This window comes from Macrosteles quadrilineatus, unplaced genomic scaffold, assembly GCF_028750875.1.
Source record: "Macrosteles quadrilineatus isolate MER2022 unplaced genomic scaffold, UCM_ALF_1.0 Scaffold_1__1_contigs__length_201487025, whole genome shotgun sequence".
Classification (NCBI taxonomy): domain Eukaryota; kingdom Metazoa; phylum Arthropoda; class Insecta; order Hemiptera; family Cicadellidae; genus Macrosteles; species Macrosteles quadrilineatus.
Genome location: NW_026542594.1, coordinates 191272987 through 191294665, shown reverse-complemented (window position 1 = coordinate 191294665; position 21679 = coordinate 191272987). Strand labels below are relative to the sequence as shown.

The 21679-nt window shown below is 32.3% G+C and overlaps 1 protein-coding gene across 4 annotated transcripts in view; it reads right to left on the bottom strand.

Annotated features, from left to right (window-relative positions):
* Positions 1-57: 57 nt before the first annotated feature.
* LOC128992647 (syntaxin-1A-like) overlaps positions 58-21679 on the bottom strand; it is an 83596-nt gene continuing 61974 nt past the window's right edge. For 2 of the 4 annotated variants that reach the window (XM_054416345.1, XM_054416353.1), the window contains exon 9: positions 16191-18387. In XM_054416345.1, the coding sequence (XP_054272320.1) occupies positions 18316-18387 (72 nt within the window). In that variant the 3' untranslated portion in view covers positions 16191-18315. Of the gene's footprint in view, positions 7212-8510; positions 8564-11813; positions 11903-16190; positions 18388-20665; positions 20744-21679 lie in introns of those variants that run through there. The other 2 variants (XM_054416337.1, XM_054416362.1) reach the window with 2 other exon arrangements.

Sequence of the window (21679 nt, the reverse complement as noted above, 5' to 3'; positions counted from 1 at the left end):
TTTTACTTACCTTATTGGACCCTGAGAAAACAAAGGTATAAAGAACGAACCATTCAATATTACAGGGACATATCTATTATGTTAAAGTAATTTACAATTGACTTGTGCTGCGGTTTTCATTCTCAACAACAATAAAAGGACAATTCTTTTGTTTACATTTTGATCACAATTGTAAGTAACCCTCGCTAACAAACAAATAAGAGTTTTATACCTTATATTACAAGAATATCGATAGTTCTCCGTAATTATAATCCGATTACATTCAATAATAGTAAATAGTAAGGCTCGTAACATTCCGAATAAATTGAAATAACATGCTATACACGACACTCATATTAAACTACCCTCTGACTAGACGATGAGACCTAACACGAGACGGGGCGAAAATACCGGTTTTATACATTAAATTTCAGAAAGGTATTTTACAAACGCCCTAGCTACATACAGTATAAAACTATAGGCCTGATAACACTCATTCTCTCCAACAATTATAAAAATCTCTAAACTATAAACGGAACTGATTTCGACTAGGCTATGTTATATAGAGAAACAAAGAGAAAAATAACTCACTTAATGTACAAAATATACAATTTACAGTGAATTTCAACTAACGATACGACACTAAAATAGAAATACTTCTTGGAAGTAACTCTCGGAATGTACGCTAAGCAGTCTGCATCGGCCAGGGTTGTCGCTAGACTACGTGCCACAAGCCGCATGCTACTTAGCGAGTGAATAGACTATTTGTAGCTTAAACCATCTCTCGAGCATTAGGAATGGCAGTTATATCATGATCTTGAAGGGGAATATTTATACAGACATTGGAATGAACACTCGCAATGTTTGAAATTTCAAGTAGTAAAGTTCAAGCTTGCTTGACTAATAGTAAAATAAATAATTCACAGACTTAGAATTTAGTTAGCTTATTATTTTTAAGGACTATCATACATAATGTTGTTTATAAATCATATTATCCAAACACCAACTGATTTCAAACACAATAGCCAGTAAACCCTCATTGATCTTAATTCGTATGGATTAATGAAAGTTTGGATTGAATGAAATCTTAATATAAAGAAAGTTGGAGGTATTCTGGGGCCGTTTGGGAAGTCCTATTCCTTGCACAAAATAATACACCTTTTACAGAAAACAGACTTAAAGAAAGTAATAAGTAGATTAAAAAACAGTAAACTATTTGAGACAACACTGTAAATTACAGGGGCACATCTTTAACTTTACTGCACCAAACTTTTACAAACTACTGTCAAATGGCTGTCTGAATTAAGCAAGGTTTGTTTAATAAGGGAAAGATTAATGAGGATTTTCTGTAAATAAAGTTTTCAAACAAACATAACATGTTGGGATATGTAGAACCTCAAGTCTCACAGAATCTAAATCACAATCAACCCTCTGCCAAAATTAGGAAGCTTAGTTAATTAGGAAATTAGGAACAAAATAACTGATATGACTATTGATAAGTTTAACACATTCGCTACCGCAATATTACTAAATTTTTCATTCATATGGACCAGCGACGCACATATGCGACGGCCGGTTCCTACCCATAGACTGCCGTCGCATATATGATGCGACTGCTGGTCACATTAAAATAGACTGACGTCGCATATTTTCTTCAGTGTCCAATGTTATTAAAACGCTTATATCTTCGTAACGGTCTATTTGAAGGCCCTGAATTCTCAGTGGTCTAAAGGGATGTATGTCGCATGTGTGCGTCACTAGATCCGTGGATATGATGATTAGTGACGTCATAAAGATAGTTGGCAAAACTGATATTTATTTTTTACTGGCTCTTGGTCTGCGTGTACTGTTAACCAAGTAACACCTGGTCCATGTGCAATATTAAAACGTATACCTCGGACCATGTCGATGACTTTAGCGTAGCACATATGTGGCGATCAGCAGCGAACGTGTTAAGCTTGTAACCAATCTATTTTTGTTAAATGATTCAGGTGATATAAATTATTTTGTATTCATTCTTCAAATTTATTACAGCTTTTATCAGACTTAAATAGCAATCTAAAAGTTCTCTGATAATAATAAAAGTTATTGTAAAATCCATACCTGAGTTATAAAAGAAAATTAAATTTAAGTGACTATTTAGTTTCTAAAAAAAAACTTATTCCAAAGCTGTTACATCAATGGAATGCCTACTTCTTGGAAAGAGTATAACTTTTATCTGCAAGGTTGTTGAAATTACTCTGACTTGAGTGATGTTACTTTGAGGTTCTACTATTAATAGAAAAATTAAAAAACACAACTCAATAATCTAAAACTTAGATATTAGAGAAAAATATTACTTAACAATACTACATAATCTTTGGAAGAAATCTTTTACTGGTAAATATAGGACAAAAAATAGGCAATAGGCTACATTTTAACTCACAATTCATTAAAACAACAAATTTGAAATATTTTAAACTTCATGGGTTGGTTGTAACAATCATTGCTGGGTTTACCATAACAACTTCATAACGTAATAGTGTTCCAATTGAGTTATGCTAGAATATAGTGAGATTTGTTTGAATAAATACACATTTTACAACGCATTGAAAAATTAATAGTAGTTAAAAAATATGTTCTTTTGAAGATGGTCTACAAGTAGGATCAAGAATAGATTTGAAACAGGAGTATAGAAAGCCCTCTACACCATTTAACTGGCTATAAAATAAAAAAGTTTGTCAAAAATAAAATAATATTCCTTTTTAAAATTTTTGAAGTTTCTATTTATTGACTTATCTTAATTAGTGCTGGATGAACAATGGATACAACGATAATACCGTTATATACTTAGCAAGGATAAACTATTTCCTCAGTTTTGTTCTACTTTACAACCAATTTAGCTCTTCGCAATGAGGCATTTAATTTATTTTTTACAATTTTCAACATGTAGCAATTAGTTCAGGTCTTTAAAAGTTAAATTGAACGATTGTAAGTATTAACTAATAGGAATAGGTAAGAGAAAACGTGTTTTTAAGTGAGCAAGTAATCTAGTATTAAAGTTTAAATAATCTCTGAGTATTGGATTGATAATAAGAATCCATAGTGTTTTAAAATTATCCTTTAGTTACTTCTAGGAGTGTGAACAGCTTCAAACTTACGAGTTTTCCAAAATATTTGGCTTGGTTTAAGATTCGGAATAAAGGATTAATGTGCTGACGAGTTGATAGTAATGAATTAGATTAAATCAAGTCCAGTAATAGAATTAACCCTTTGAGGTCGAATTTCCCCCCCATTTTTTGGAGAGTATATTTTGCCATTCGAGCAGTCGGGAAAATGGCGCCCGGTGGCCTATACTTGCCATTCGACCCAAAAAATTAACTTTTTTGATTTTTGCTTTTTTTTTGTCCTTATAGTATGCCATTTTCGAGCAGTCGGCAAAATGGCGGGCGGCGACCTATACTCGCCATTCGACCGCAAAGGGTTAACAAACCTGTTTTAAACCAGGTTTTAATCATAAAATACCTCCAGTATAAAAATCTAATCTTAAATGTGTTCTAGACTCAAAATTTGAAAGTTATCAGCTTAAAAAAGCTCAAACCTGTAGAATTAGGAAAATATTTCACCTAAAATAGAATAGTAACAGTTCTCACACCCCTAGTAATCTCACAAACATCAAGGATCAAAAAATAAATAAAAATAGCATAGTACAAACTACCAAAAAAGAAGATAAACTAAAACAGCCTATTTCAAAATTCTGTCTTAAACTACAAAAAATTAGGCAAAAAAAGTCAGAAAACTAATTTGTTAAGCCAATAACTACTCGTAAATGTCGTAAACGGTGAACATAAAGGAGTTCACCTCTCTCAGTTTTATCGACAAGACAATAACCTAAGCAAAGGCAACATTATAATAAACTACTATAGAGGCGACCAGCTCAAATGCGAACAAGCTTTCAGAGGCGTCACTAGCGTTCGTTAATACTGTACGTACAGTCGTACCTCCTAGTCATCTCTACCGATATAGTTGTGAGTATTTAATTGACTAGGTCTTGTGTTAAAACGACTATGGCGGCCTGAAACTAATTTTAAAACTACAATACTTTTTGCTTACTTTTACAATTTGGCATGGGGCGTTGGCGTTAGGTAAAACAGGCAGATTTTCCGTTCATCTACAAGGTGACACTTCAAATAGAAGATAATACAAATAGTTTGTGCTCTATTTAAATTTAAGCTTATTCCAACACTAATATATTCAGTTTACAACTGTTAAATATTTAGAAAGGATTGTTTTTATGACTATTGAGGGCCTTGTTAGCTGTCACAGATAATTTTTTTTTAGTTTTGATTTTTCTAATTAGACTACCTGAAAGTCCATTTATACATGTTTTTGTGTCAGTTTTACGTTTTGAATAAGTATTAGTAAATAAATAGTGAAAAACTTACGAGGTTAAACCCTAATGATTGACAGAATCAAATACAGTAGATTGTCGCTAATTTGGACGTCAATAGCAAGAAATACAATTTTGTACCTTCTTTGAAAACGTAAGGACTTGGCAACAAAAAAAAACAAACCACTAACACAGTTCAATAGCCTATCACACATCTTTAAAAGTTCAAATATGTAGTGCCTGATGTTTTTACTGTAGGCTGTACGTATGAATTAAATAGGATACAGTGCTTGAACATAAAAAAATGTTTTAAACTCATCTCTCTTTGGACCCATTAATAGACGTATGATAGAAAATATACAATTAAAAAAAGTTTTTGCTCAAATAGTTCATGCTGGCCCTTTTTAAAGGTAATTTCGATAATCCAATACCAATTAATCCAAATTATTGACGTTCTACTGTATTTTCCAAAAATCAACATTTAACTTTAAATTATTAGCTTGACAATACTTAGAACTTTTGATCTTTGATTTTGCAAGTTTTCTAACAGAATGAATACAAAATTTCACACTAAATCAAGACCTAATTTAACATGGTAGTATTTTAATTAGAAAAATTTACCATTTATTTAGTGTTATCTATAACTACAGAGAATCAAAACTATCATCACAACTATACACTGCCTCTATCATAAAATAGATGAAACACATCTCTATAACACGGTTTTATATTTGCGATTTTATCAAATGTCATAAAAAATATATAGACTGAGTTTTAAGGATGATTATTTTATCAGAAGCATCATGACCACATTCTTATCCTGTTTTAGGAAACCAAGCAAGAAACAAACGAGGAAAAGTCAGGAAAAAATATCCGGTACTGAATCGTTTTAAAGCTCTTATTTCTGCAAGTTTAACGACACTTAGTTTATTGCTGTAAAAAGAATATCTCTTACAATACCTCTTTTACACAATATCAATTGCTTTTAAGTCGTTAGCAAAACTTTACGTGTAACATAACTTCACACATTTGATTGCGTAAAAAATTACAAACAGCGATAATTTACAAAATATAGACACTCTCAGGGTTGCCTTTCCCAATGTCCGTTCCTCCTTAATTATTGTCGTAATTGATGTGTCTGGGGGCGAAATTGAGAAAATTTACGAGAAAATCACACATTACTAACACAACACCGCCCAAGCGAGATTATGGGTTTGTGAAAAATAAGCAATAAGCATTTTGCACCTACTTAGTAGCCCTTACGGACTTATATCTCTCAACAATAACGTCAAACAAGGTATAAACTTTAGGAAAAAACAGCTCAACTTTTTTATTACTAACTACAATATTATAAAATAGTCAACGTAGTGAACACTATAAGTACAATATAGACATGTAGATTTATCGTAACTCTTACGCACACACACACGCACGCACGCACACACTTGTCGACTGTACACATTATTGCTCTGCCAGTGTTAATACCTTCCCTCTCGCTGCCGTCATTCACACCAAATGCAAATATCGTTAAAGCTGTATAAATATAAGTAGACCTGTACCGTCGTCAGCTGGCTACGCTAAGATCAACACAAAGCTCGTTTAGAACCAAAAGATAACTCACAGGTGCTGACTTGTCAATACAGGTCCGGGTAAAGTTACTGTATCGGGTTTACCCTTTTGGAATTTTCACACTTATAAAGAGGAATGACAAAAATTTTGTTGTGATATGTGTAAAACCAAACCACAAGGGCAAACTGTACCAGTACCATGAACTCAGAAAGATGTTTTGTGATGTAGGAACACAAATTTGTAATTTTCTCGTTAATTTAAGTTTTATGTGTTCACAATAATTATTCAAGGGTAAGGAGTCTAAAAGATTACAATAACCTATAACACATATCATGTGAGGTGAGTTCACCAATAAAGCAAAAAAAGTGTAGGTTAAAAAATGACGGTATTTATTCCACAAATGTATCACGATACTTGGTAACAAAATCACAAAATGGTACTGGTACCAGAGCCCATCCAAACTACTCTTAGGATTCAGATTTCAAAGTAAAGTTGTAGTCGTTTAGCAGTGATTGTTCATTTGGTACTATATTTGTGTCACGGTTCTACAATTTGCAAGTGTACATTGTGATAAACAAAATTTGTACTATTACTTAAAATAAATTAGTGTAATCTTAAAAATAGTGATAGTGATGTGATTTAACTATGAGAAGGAATTCAGAAAGCAAATTTGACATATTTCAGTGTTGTTTGAACTGCTTTTAACATGGGACAATTTAACATTACGTTACACAATGGAATGCAATTGACTCTATTTAAACTTTCTGTTTATAGTTGTGTTAGTTGCAAATGATTGTAAAAATAATTTGAACATTGCAAATTAAAATGTTCTTTTACTTGAACACACAAACATTAACCACAAGACATAAACCCCCCCCGAGTCAAATCAATACCATTGGAAAGTACACACAGAGCGTAGCAATATAGGAACCTTAAACGTATACCACACAACCTGCTTAAACTATAAATTAAGTACAGCAAATAGTAACAGAAAATTTATTTTCAAACAGTCGTATTTTTTCTTTTTTTTACAAAAAGCCACAATAACAAGACATAACCAGCAACATAATAAACTAAAACCTCTAGACTAACACTAGACGTAACGTTCTTTTGACTGATTGATACTTAAAAAACTATAACTAGCGAGACATTGAGGATATCACAGTATTTTCCGCCGCAAAAATACAGACCAAATGAACAATCAACAGAGACCAATCCAGGTATAAAACTAAGCTATGTTGGAAGGTCGCTAGAGAATCTATGTGGCAGGGCTGGCGTCCTTACGATAAACGCACTGCAACAAAACATATGTAATCAGTGTCTGTAACACGTCAAAATAACATGTGAGCAAATCAGCACTTGTAACTCCGTAAAACTACAAGAGGAAAAGAAGTTTAATGGGGCTTGCTCACTGAGCGCTATAGTCTGTATGATGTAACCTGTCTCTACCTGGAGACTGCCCAGACTTTAAAGCATTGGCCAATCCTCAGGAGACAGGTTACATCATACAGAGTATAACAAATATTTGGAAGTACCAAATCAATCAATCAATCATTGAGATGGGGACGCCACCTAGGTGCGTATTTTAACCCAAATGAGTGAAGGATGAGTGTAGAATGGTGTGTGATGACCTGTGTAGCTTTGTTACTGACTAAGATCAGCGGTTTCATTAGTCAGGATCATTTATTTAAAGCCACTCACACACTATAGCCCTATAGCACTATAGCACTATAGTTATTAGTGGCACTATAGCCACTCAGCTACCCAGCCAGTTTATACCAGTTTTACCCACACAGTACTTATCGAGGGATTTTGTAGTTTACTGGGGATGGTTTGGTCCTTTTTTTTAGGTTAGATTTGTGCATAGTCTATTAACGACCATTGGCTGGGTTACAAGATTTTCAAATTACATTAATTTTTTCATGACAATAATTATTGAAGTGAAGGGAATAGTGAATTATAAATTAACATCATCGCTTCTTAGTACACTTTATCGCTGGTATTACCATGAAAGTTATATTGAAATTAACGTGACCTAACCTTAGAATCTAGCAAGTACCTCAGGTTATCACTAGGCCTATTAAATAAAAGGTTATGAATTAACTTTTAAACTATTCTGTCCCAGGTTTTTTTTTAGAGAGAGAGAGGAGGTAAAATATGCTTTTACGCACACATGCAGCCAGCTTGTAGTGTGAGACTCCTGAACTTATCAGACTCACTAAAAACCCCCTCTACTCTGTTGGACAGACGTGGGATTGTTAGTCACATTACTTCAGGTCAAATAATATCAAGTATAAACAAAAATAAAAATAAATTTAAGCCTAAATTAAAAGTGTCATGGTCAAAGAAAATTACAACAGTAATATTGAGGTCTGTTCTGCCCGGAGACCAAAAAAACCTAATAAATAAAAAATCACAGAATAATAATCAACAGTATCGAGTCCCCCTAAATAGTGGAGGATGAGGGAAAACAAAATATTGGTATCAGATTCAAACTAGCGACAGGAGCTAGATAGAGACCTTAATTTTCTGAAAAACCTTGAATAAAACTGAATTAGGTGTCGTAAGATAAAGAGAAAAACAAATTACTCACATTTATTAGAGCCCTAGACAAAGATGATGGAGATAACCTAGAAAGGTTTTTACCTGAAACAAATCATGCATTTGAAATTTAGTTGCATTTAATGAATAGCAATCTACTGTCAAAGATATAGTTGCTAAATAAAAAAGTCAATGCCGAACATATACATTCAGAGAAACCATAGAACTAGATTAAAAAAACATGAATTTCCTGGTTTTCCCAGTAATGATTCCCGGTCGCCAAATGTACCTTTTCCTAGGGGTGAGTGGGTCTCTTATATTTTCAGATAGGGATGAACCAACCCTTAGCCCAATGGATTGGTAAGGTCCGAAAAAGATTATGGGGGCCAAGCTCGGATCAAACTGAGCGCATATTTCTGCAATATCAGAAAGTGTTTGCAAAAATAGAAAATTTACAGTTTCGTTGCAATTATGGGAGATAATGATGTCGACATGACGGAAGATGTTCTTGAAATTTACCGTTATAGTAGAACACGTTTATGATTTGCCATGATCACAGCAATTTTTGCTATTTCACTATGACCGCTGAATATATTTTCGATCTCATTTCGCTATGACCGCTGAATATATTTTCGATCTCTTTGTTATAAGATATTCATGAGTTCACCACATAGCTGCAGAAGATGTTCTCGATTTTACCACAACTGCGTCAGATGTTTACGATTAATCCGTAATCACTGTCGATGTTCAGAATTATAATAATAATATAATGTTACCTTCTAACGTTCCAAAATGGTGTAGTCATACGACGCGTTTCGTCAACACAGTGACATCATCAGGTGATCCGCTATTGCTTCGTCTTGAACATTAACACAAAACAGTCATAACACATATCACGAACACATAATTACTACATTTAAGGACCGATCGGTATTGTCGTCGCTGTGGCCACAACTCGCGTACGCACATGATTAATTCTGGGCGACGATTAAATGTAGTAATTATGTGTTCGTGATATGTGTTATGACTGTTTTGTGTTAATGTTCAAGACGAAGCAATAGCGGATCACCTGATGATATCACTGTGTTGACGAAACACGTCGTATGACTACACCATTTTGGAACGTTAGAAGGTAACATTATATTATTATTAATAAAAGACGTTCCAGTAGTAGGAATGAATTCTAAATCAGAATTATGCTGTGACCGTTGAAGATGTTATCGATCTAACTGTGTCCTTTGAAGACCTCCGTGTCTAGACATACACGCTGGACCCACAGCCGTTCCGTAATAATTAGTTGTATGGCCATGGAGTAGTTTTTGTTTAAGTATTTTTCCGCAGTCATTTTCCACTTATATGTTTAAAAGACATTTGACAAACTCCTAGGAGCAAAAACTTCCCGTCTACTGGTTTCACAATAACACTTTAAGAGTTTAAAAACCAGTCGCCTTTCAGACGTTCAAAGGTTACTCAGACAACCGAGTGTTACCTCTTGTCAGTGTTGGGGAAGCTACTTTTAAAATGTAACTAATAACTTGTTCTATGAATAACACTTTTCAATGTCAAGAAATTGTCCTTTGCCATTATGCATAGGTCAAATTGTGCTTCAACAAACGTTGGTGCAGAAAACAGTATTCAGCAACTTATCCTAAACTCGGCTTTTAATTTAAACATGCTGAAAATTGTTAAGTAGAAATAACATTTAGGCGTACTTGGCTTTGTAACAAGTTGGCTTGTTCTTACAAGGACTAAACAAATATATTCCTATTAATTGAACTTGGTATTTGTATTAATCCAATAGCATAGCCTAGGAATAGTCCTTGACAAGAGCTGTTAGCAGGAGCAAACTACTGTATGCTACTTTTTCAATGCAAGTTTCATGTTATATGGAGATTTTTTTGTTACAATTACTATGTATTCTAGGCATATCTTAAATCTCATCAGGAAATTTCCTCTTCGTTCATTTAGAACCTTTGAAAAATCTTTATAATCTAACCAAGGAAGGGCTTGTGATGATGAACCACATCAACAGCTGAAGCAAAGGTTGATAGACCAGCTTTCTCATTATTTTAAGGTTTAGTGTTGGTTTCCGTTAAAACCCAAGTTTAAACTAAATTGATACAATAAAGAAACTAAATTGATTACTAATTTCCCTGTCAATCACTTGCAAGCATTCAATACTTCTCTTGTCACCGGTAACGTTTAAACGTCGTCTGCATCTAGCGATTTTATTTTATCTGACAGTAATCATAGAGTAGCAAATGAAGGAAATGAGAGCCAAATATGTGGATAACACTCAGATAATGGCCTCCATGGCCACACAAAGTAATGGGTAATGAAACGACTGTGACCAGCTGTATGAAGCCAAGACAGTAGGCCTAATTTTCTTGAAAATCTCAGTTTGAAAAAGGTTGTTTCACGTGAGGTTGTGATAAAAATCACTATCTCAATCAATGTTAATGTAGCGAGAAAAGTAGCTAAAATTCCGCTACAACTTACAACTTTAAAAATGTAGCTAGCTACAGCTAAAACTACAAAATCTTAAAAGTAGCGTAGCTACAGCTAACGCTTCAAAAAAAGTAGCGCGCTACTGTAGCGTCGCTACTTCCTAACACTGACTCTTGTATAGCATAATTGATAAGTAATCTGGAAGGCAACACCTCAAAAGTTTAGTTTTTTCTCATTACTAAGATTTATAAAATAGTACAATTTGTTTAACAGAATAAAAATTGAATTTAATGACTATCGATTGCAATAGAAACCATCCACAGGACCAACAACATTTTGACTCGATAACGATATAAAATAGAACCATTTTTCACTATTCAGTTTAGCTTTTTTATTAAGTGCAGTCACAGAGAAGTAAGATAAAGAGGAAACATGCTTATGGAACAACCGTGCGCTTTTAGCTCTGGAATGGCGGGGCGGAAATATACTAGTACCGAGCTAGGAAGAGGCTGAACGGCTATTGTTTACAAGCAGTAAGAGCGCACAAGCTGTAGTACGTGATGGCGAGGGGGTAGAGGAGAGCGGAAGGGGACGACCAATAGAATTTGCACTAGACACAAGCGACTGGTGCTATACACGAATTAAGCGTACCAATGAATGTTTCCTCTGTATCTTTACTTCTCTGTGGTACTGTACTTGATCAGTACGCCTGCTCTAAATGTTTATGTTTTTTCGTTGCGTGTGTAGTGTGTATATTTATTTGACTTGACAAATCTAATTTGGACGAAACATTCTTGTAAAGATCACCTGACGATGCCTGAATAGGCAAAACATGTAGTGAGTTTCACCACCACTTATTGAACTGTTGACGTAAGGTATGTACTTATTGTTTGATCAGTAGACTTACGTTTAGCTGAGTCCAGGAACGTAGCTCGCCAGCCAGCCTCCCACTATCACCACCAGGATTGTGACGCAAATCATGATCATGATCTTCTTCTGTAAACGGCAGACAAAAATAGTGTGAGAAACATAAACATCAAACGTTATAACAATTATTTCAAATAATATACTTGTTGGTTATATAGAACACCTAGTTAAATATTTTTTACTGGGCTTAAAAAGTGTTTTTGGACATTTTTGGAAGAACTCGAATTGGCCTGGATGATATGTTTTGATAGATAGAATATGGCTGCCAAACTATCACATGTAAATTTAGGTTAGGTTTGGTAACCAAAAAGCTTATAGATCGTGTCAATTAAAAAGGTTATCGAGTTTAGTATTCGTACAACTCCTCCCCCGCACACAACAGTCGGCTCCATTAATTTTGCTTTTTTCGTCCTCTATTAATTGGTTGAATAGGTTCTCTGTGCAGTAAGAAAATCTTAGTTAAATGTTAAGACCGTCAGTGTGCTCCAGAAAATACTATGGAAGAACACAATTGCATTATGATGAAAAACTAACCTAGCCACTACAGTGGCTCTATAAATAGGAATTCTGGGTAACCAATACGTATCTAAATTACATTATACAAAATTTCATGTCTGATAATACAGAAAACAGAATATTTGCACTCTGACAAATAAATAAAATGTTATTGAGTGTCTGGGTTATCTAGAAGTGCTTAAGATTAATACTTTCAAAAAATAGTAGTGTAGGTAGTTTAATGTTTATTGAATTTTCAGAGTGTGCTGTTTATTATCTGGGCAAGGGAAAGAAACGGAAGATTTATTTTCCTGAATTGTCAGACATTAAGTGTAAAATATTGATTAGAAAATTATTATTTGTTGATGAATACAAGGTAAATTTTGCATTTTGAATTAAATTTTAAAGAATGAATTATTAATGAGTCACAATATTCAATAAAAAAAAAAACTGTTCTACATTTTATGAAACATAACATCAGTAAAAAATTTGTAAAGATCTGATTAATTCTTTATGGATTTAAATTCAAAATAGATAAGTGGAAAATTTTAGAAAGATTTCTTAGCAGTCTAAAACTAAAGAAAAACTTAATAATAATGACACACAATTAATTATAACCAAATCACATAATATGAGGGTGGAAAAATAATTGGGCTGAAATAAAAAAAATACCCACTCTCATAAGTTTTGAGAATTATACGAATCAAAGAGCCTCGAAAAATGAAGAAGTTAATTTGTTTGTTGACAAGTAACAATTCCAATAGTCAAATACTAACTTACTTACTGAATAAATTAGAAAATCCCAATATTTCAGCTCACCTTTCATAAAAAAATATAAATTTAAAAGAAATGTAAAATATCTTAAGATTTTTTTCCATATCAAAAATTAGTTTCTGTCAAGTTATAGGACAATGTTTATCCGTTATTTGGGTTTTAAAATATTAAAGATTGATTGAATCTGTGCAAAAGTTAAGCTAATGATCGCATATTACAAAATACAACCTTCTAACATGGGTGTGTAAATGCTTTGATTTCGGCTGGTGATTTTTTTAAATACTTAAATATACTAAACCATTGGAAAAAATACACTTACAATTTTAAAATACATGATTTTGGAAATAAATAATCTTCGTTACAAATAAAAAATGTAAATATACACTCACCTGGTGGTGGTTTCTGAGAATTACAAATATGAAACCGTAAACAAAAAAGACGAGGACGAAGGAAAAGCTGAACAAAAGAACAGGTTACAATCTGACACATTTTTCCAAAAATTTGGTCGCTATACAATTATTGAAATGAAATAAGTGGCAACATAATGTAAATCATCTCTACAAAAAGTATCTTTGGCTTCAACAAAACACATTTGAACTTGTTTTATAATAATTTAAGCTTAGGGAATGACTTATGATGAGTTATAGCAACTGTTATGACCCATCAACCTTGTCAGCAACAAAAAAAGGTATAAAATAGAATTTCAGACACTAGCGCATTCTGTGACTGACTCCCACAACTACATTCTTTTTTAATATAAAATTGGCGACAGCTGGTCCATATAGATGGGAATATTATAGGAAGTCTACTTCAGTATCCAATAGCTTATTTACAAAATGTTGAAAAACAGCTGTTTTCAATGGATTTTGCAAATCTTGTATAATACTTTTAATACTCTTCTGTCAAGAAAAAGAATCAGCTGTTGCCAGGATTACCAGCTGTTTCATTATTTGTTAGCTTATTGCTAAAATGAGCTGCAAACACGCTGTAGGCTACTGTGGCAGAAAAAAAATCATAATAAAGAAAAATCAACAAAAAATATATCACTTGTTACCGAAGCAATTAGTTGTAAATTATTATTGTAATTCATTGTAGCATTACAGGGTTTTTGTAGTTAATTGTTACATAATAGTTCAAGTAAACGGTACGAGTGACATGGAAAGTTAAAAGTTAAGGTATTGTATTTACCCAATGTTTCCGTTTTATATTCCAATTTTAAATTACCTAACATAAATGTAATTGCTGTCAGGAAAAATTTAAGGGACATTGTAGTTGAACATAGGTTTCATAAAGCAAAGGTAGATTATTTGAAATAAACTTTAAAAAGTGAACCAAGTCAAAATAGTCTTAGAAAGTAGTAGTCTTAGAATAGTAGAATAGTAGAATAGTAGAATAGTAACTTAGTAAATAGCCATATTTACTAAGTTACTATTCAAAGTACAATACTTTTATGAACAAAAGGAATTGGAACAAAATACTATACAATTAAATTAAATATTGATTGATGAAATTTTATAATGGGCAATCACGAGTTGGAATAAACAGAAAAAACTAATCAAGTTCATTACTGAATCAGGTACATAATTTAATCATCATATATTTGAAATGAATCTAGATTAATTGAATATCAGTTTACTGGAGATCAACTTAAGTAATGGGTACGTAAGGCACTTAATCAAAAAGAGTCCCAAAAATTACAATGACTGCCAGTAGGATTAAAATATTAAAAGTTTTTTTTATGTCTTGGAAACAAAAAAAAAATTTAAATGTTTTCATAAAGTTAAAAACCCTGAATAAGGGTTTAAATAATTTGATTTCTTATAAAGCCGTGGAAATATTGTTCACTACATGATTGTATGAAGAGATTTCAAAGCTCATCAACAAATAACATAGCTCAACAAAAATTCGTTAAATCACAATTTGTAAAACTAAATCAAAACAAATCTTTATTAAAATGTACCACAACAACAAACTTGCTAAAAAGAAAAAGTACAAACGGGACAGTAAAAATAAAACACAAAACATACAAAATATTTCATAATATTAATAATTTAAATATATATACATATAAAACAATTTGGCTCATAAATAATAGTAACAAACACAAGTATAAAGTATAAGTAAATTATATTCTTGCGATGGGTTCGAAACCGTAGAAAGCAGAAATATACAATAATATCAGCAGAAATCAAGTATAGAGAGTCTAAACCCAATAGGATCACAGCTTAAAGAAATATTTTTATGGTTTAACCATTCTTGGTAAAATATGAATGAGTACTGATAATTTGAATCACCTCGATAACAAGTTGTTTAAAAGCCAAGAAGGTGAAGTGGAAAATACTATAGACTTTTTTGAGTAACTCAAAGAACCATGTACTCACACATTTGAAAAACAAATACCTAAATTACACATCTACACATTGCTTTTAACATTCATAACAGGTTGTTTAATACAACAGAAAATATCACAAGAGTTAAACAATCCTTGGAAATATCTTTAAATTTAAACAGTTGACATTTTAGTAGTTGAAAACAACAATTTTTTTACATTCGTTTTAACATAGACAATGGGTGGAACAAAATGTATTCAGAAAGGGGAAAAAGTGCAACTGAAATAACTGCATTAAAACAAATTATTTGGATTATGTAGCACTTTTGGTTTGAAAATTATTGGATTTTGGTTATGTAAAGACAATATCAGTCACAACATGGACTTGAATAACAAGCCAGTGGTAAATGAAAAACATTAATAGATTTAAGAGCTTTTAACCTATTACAAGTGTGTTCGATATCTATTGAAAATAATTGACAGAAAACCAACTAGGAGCACCATTTTTAGTTTATTGATTGAGTGAAACTGCAAAATCGTTGGAATAAGTTCACTTTTTCATCTCAATAATAGTTTTTCTATCGCTCCAATCACAAAAGGCTCTTATGTTATTCATTCTTATACCTACAGAAACATCTTCTGGGATTTCTAAGTCACATTAAATAAACAGTAGAATGAGAACTGACAAAATAATGGAACAAAAAAAACTATTTATTAAAACCTTTGGCACTAGGTAAACTGAATTAAGGCAAAACTAAGAAATAATAATAACATTATTTAAACTCATGTGCGTAATTATTTAACAGTAAAGCTTTAAGAGAAAAACTTCTCTTCTAGTAATAAATGCACCATTAAGATAAAACAAGAATTGCACAATGAAATACAGAAAACTTTACGAGAGAGCATAAGCACCTGGTTTTTAAACGAATAGGACGGAAATAAATACATATTACACTCCATAAACAATGTAGGAAACATTTTGTGAAAAATATAATTGACATAATTGTCCGAATTTGTTATTTCTAGTTCCGTCTAAATGGTAGAGTAAAGAAATAATAAAACTATTAGATAAGCAATAAAGCACGTAAAAAACAGAGCGACCACGTAAGACAAAGAGATGTTTGTTATACAGAATTGTCTTCAACACGACAAAATTCTATCTGTTTTTACTATCATAAATACTAGAAAAATTAACATTTACATAGAATTCTATAGGTAACTAACTAGTATAATAAAATACTGCCTTGTGGTCACCCGAATTTCAAAAACGTAACAAAGTTTTACGTTTTCAAACAAAGCTAACACAATTTCATCTAAATCTCTTAACAAATTGTTTTACGTTAGAATTAATTATTGTTTTAAGTTTCACAAGATCGTAAAATACTCTAATTGTTATAACACGAGATTCATTTTAAATAGAAAAAATTGCTTCCCTAAGATTGATCTAACAGTCTTGTCATGTCGGGGTAACAGTTACATTAATGTGAGTTTTGTCTCGGCTACTCACATTAATCATAAAAGCATTTTGGTTGAAGTTGATAAACGGACTTAAGTATAGTATACCTCGCTTTATCCGGGCTAATACATCATCGAGGACCAAAAACTCCTGAGAACCACAAACTTTCAGACTAATAGGGATTCAAGTTGTCCGAATTAAATTAAATTACCTTAATACAGTACAACCCCGCAAATCCGTCACCTACCCTGGTCAGAACAGTGAACAGCCAACGCCGAAGTCCCAAACGTGCCGGGTTAGCAAGCGTCTATTGTACTAGATTGTAAATCTATTGATAATATGTAATGGCAGGCACCAGGATCTAGCCCATGACAACGTTGCCTTGATTTCGCTGTCTTGGGTTTGTAGACCGTTGTGCTAGTCACTGAGCCAACGACTCAACGAACAGATAATAGTAGTGCTAATCCAAAACTTTGGCATAGGCCTATACTGTTTTATTCCCGACCACAATTTACAATCATAGCTATTCACCAATACTGCGTGATTAGAACAATCTGCAATAGGCCTGATGACGCTGCAAATTCATTCGAAAGTGTAAACAACGATGTAGTTATGATGCAGATATTTTAGAAGCATTTAACTTTAAGGTAATTTATTTCATAAACAGTTTTGATAGTGATGATGTTAATTTATGTCAGCCAAACTGAATGGAATCTAAGAAATTATTTACCTATTCGTAAAAATTCCTCACATCTTTAATTTGTTCAACCTACAATGCCAAACATATGTAACATAACCTAACAATTGCGTATTGAAATGCAGATTAAGAAAAAACTAGCACATTGACATTAGATTGTTAGTTGGGCATGCTATGAGTATTTTTTGCGACCACTCGCAATAGAAACATCACTTTTGATTGGTTCATTCAAGTTTTAGTGACAAAGTTTACAGTGATGATGTACTCTGACAGGGCATAAAACGAGAGCGCCAAAGTATGAAAGTTATACTCAAAGGAAAACACAAATTCTGTAATTAAATCTTCTCAAATTCCTCATCCAGGAAAAATGGATCCTAGCAATTCTACTCCAGATAAACCGAGGTTTACGATACATTACGCTACCATTCTACACTCTCTGATAAATACTATAAAATTACTCACTTCTGTGTAACACTAGCGTCAACTAGACTTTACAAGATTTCTACGTCAACAAAAACTTACGATTTGATTACGGGATAAACAGTCGTACGAACAAGAACATATTTAGAGTAGGTTGCGGGTACAACCAAAAACGTATCGATTCCGAGACATAGGAGTAAGGGGAAAATCACTGATCGGTTCACAAACGTCTGAACACTGAAGAGTATGTCTTCTTGGCGGGATAGAAGACAAGGATAATCATACGAACAAACAAACAGACACTCTTGAGATCAGACGACGACGAGGAAGAGCACAAGAATGGTGACAACGACGATCAGGCAGATGATTATCATCACCTTTTTCTGTGAACAGAAAAGTACAACAACAATTAACATTTCACCGACGTTTTTTTGCTCCTAAGCGGTTAAACAAAATGTAAGAACTAAATTATTCACACTATTCCCATCACAGCCAAACAATATGTTTATTCAGGACATGTTTCGGTTTCAGAACACCATCATTAGCTTCGGAGAATTCAAAAAATTTTTTTTTTTTTGCGCTGGTGATGGTGATATAACACCGTAACATGTCCTGATTAAGCATATGGTTTGAGCTGTCTGTCGGGAATTGCGTGAGTAATTTAGTCTTTCAAACAATGAAGGTAGTGACAAGATAGACCAGAATGTAATTGTCGAAGTGAATATAAACTGGAACTTGTAAACTATGGAGAAGATAACTGTCTCACCTAGGAAAGGTCAAGTGAATTGATAGTAAAGAAAGAGTTCACAACATTAAACTTGATATTTCGCCACAAATGTAATGGAAGGACAATATTTAGCATTAGAAATCTACTTTGAATAACAAAAAATGATTAAGCTTAGTATGTGGTGAATTTTTTATCTGCTATCAACTGTCTGCAACCCTATTCTCGAGTCAGTTACTTGTGTATGTGCTCCTTCTTTACTGTATTTTCCAAACCAAGGGTTTTTCTTTAAAAATCCCATCAATTTGTCATTTTCAACAAAACTAATATTTAATTGTATTGTTAAATTGTGATTTTATTTATTTTCCAAGTGGCAAGAACTAGAAAATTGAATTAGTTAAGTTACCTTTAATAGCCGTTGTTCTTGCAGAGTTTGTTCCTCGAATATATATGTCACCATGAAGGCTGTAGAGATGATGTATTTACATAGTATATACTTTAGACTATATACACAGCGGCACAAAATTGTTGAGTTTAGGTGGCGACATTTTCACAAGAACTAAAATCTCCCTCAAGCACAACGTGGCAAAATATATTGGAGTAAACTACAAATTCTGCAAGAACAAAGGCTACTAAACAATGTAACTTAAATAATTCAATTGAATTCTTGATTCCAGGGTACTACAGAGTATGTTGATATAGCATGACGTAATTCTTGAATCTAATAAAATCTATACCGGTAATCTAAATCTGATCTTTCTAGCAGAATCTAAGTACAATATTCTATTCTAAACTACAGTGCTGCTACTCTAAACTAGCAGTGCTTAAAAGTACTAAAACTCAAAAAAGGATTTTAATTTGACTTACGTTTTCATTTATTTTAAGGAGATTTCCAAGTAAAAAACTATTTCATTAATTATTATTTATCATAAGTTAAAATTTATTAAAATGTGTATATTCTAATGCATAACCTTTTACTTTTATTTGTTTTTAAGCAAGATAATATTTTGACTATATTATATTTAACGACTTACCTCATAGAAAATTTTAGATAGGTCTATTATAAAAATGTATCGGATCTGTGAAATTGTATACCTTAAACATGTCTGTATCAAAATAAATTAGGACTGTTAGAAACAAAAAAATGCTGTAAATTTGAGCTTTGAGTCAATAAAGCAGCATTTCAATAATTTTTCACTGATGACTAGAAAAAGTATTGGTACACGCCTTTTGGAAATCACATTGATAGTTGTATTAGTTGTACCATTAATTTAGCTATCTTTTTGAGCCTCAAACAAAATTTAAAAGTGAGGTATGAATAATTTAGATATCTAATATAAACAAGGACGATGTGTTCTAACGCATATTTTCGGGTAACTTTTGCAGGTAAATAAATTTTGTATCTCACAAGACAATATAATAAATAAAAGTTAAAAGTTTATCATCCTTCTTGATCTTCATTAACCAAACATATTATAACAAAACATATTATTAAAGTTGAAAATAACTGCTTTGATATATCTTTTTCGCAGTTTCGTAGCTAAATCATGTCAATAATATTTACCAATCATTATTTAATCACAGTTGAAAACTAAAATTGAACGTTATCATTGAATGAAAACTTTGAAAACAAGTTTTCTACTGAGATCACATTCTTTGTAATTGAAAACGTTTTAGGTAAAAAGAAGTCTTTAAACTCAAACACAAAGTAATGAATTTATAATATCAAGGACAAAAATTATCTAGAAATTGTTTACCTTATCCAAAAATATACTATACAGTTAGATAGGTTATTGGGGTTACTACTCTACAAAATAATAACACAAATCTTTGCAGAAGAAGAATATATTAGATAAAAGAGACATGCACCGCTACACTACTCTAAACAGCTTGCATTTCCTTTATATCGTTTGTTCTTTGGTAACAAAACTATTACGTAATAATACTGTAGCGACAATTGTTTGTAGAATGAAGAGTTGAACCATAGGTCATGTCATTAACCAATGAAAGAAGCCCTGGGCAAACAAAACAATTAACTCAGATAAAAAATTCAGAGTTCAATAATCAAGTTATTAGAAACCTAAAAAAAAGGATATTGCTAATAATCTAGGACTTAAGGCAACAAGGATTTTCCTATTGACATCTCTTTTTCACCTTTTCTACTCAAGTGATTTTTACGATTGATGTGCAACGTTAAAGCTTAAAATTATTTAAAACGTTCACATCTAGCGTAGGGGTGAATATTAATTGTAAAAATAATTTCCTTTGGGGCTTCACCCCTCCTAGTTTTTGATTTATTTAAAAACACGTGCTTTCAAAGATCCAGTGATGGTATTCACCCAATTACATAATAGTACAATAGGCTATGTCAATATTTAAAGTGAATTGTAACCAAACGGCTGATCCTGATTAAGTTTAATGTTTGACCAAAGTCAGATAGTAAGCAAGAGACAAAGTTTATCATAAATTAGTAGTCTTATTTATCAAAAAACTATGTTTAAAATATAATTTGGTAAAGGTAAAAGAATATTATTTTTTTTGTTTTGCCTCAGAAAACCTTTGAACCTATTAAAATGAGAATTTTGCACACGGGTTCTCTCATTCTGATATATTTTAATTTAAACTTCTTTGAAATTATTTCTTAGTTTTTAATTTAGGTTATTGCTTCAACATAATAATATAGAATGTCAATCCATATTTCTGAACTATAATAACACATTATGTGGACTTTTTGAACCGCTACAATAAATAACAAACCATTTAAACATTTAACAAAAATAATTGCACCCTGTTTAATTGACTTGCTGATTTTACTGTTGTTTTTTTGCAACTGTCATTAACATACATGAACAAATGTCTGTACCAATAATAGTTATAGCATAAACTTAACAGATTAAAAACGTTTCCTTAAATTGAGGATAGGGAGCGGATGACAAAGAAAAGTGCAATAT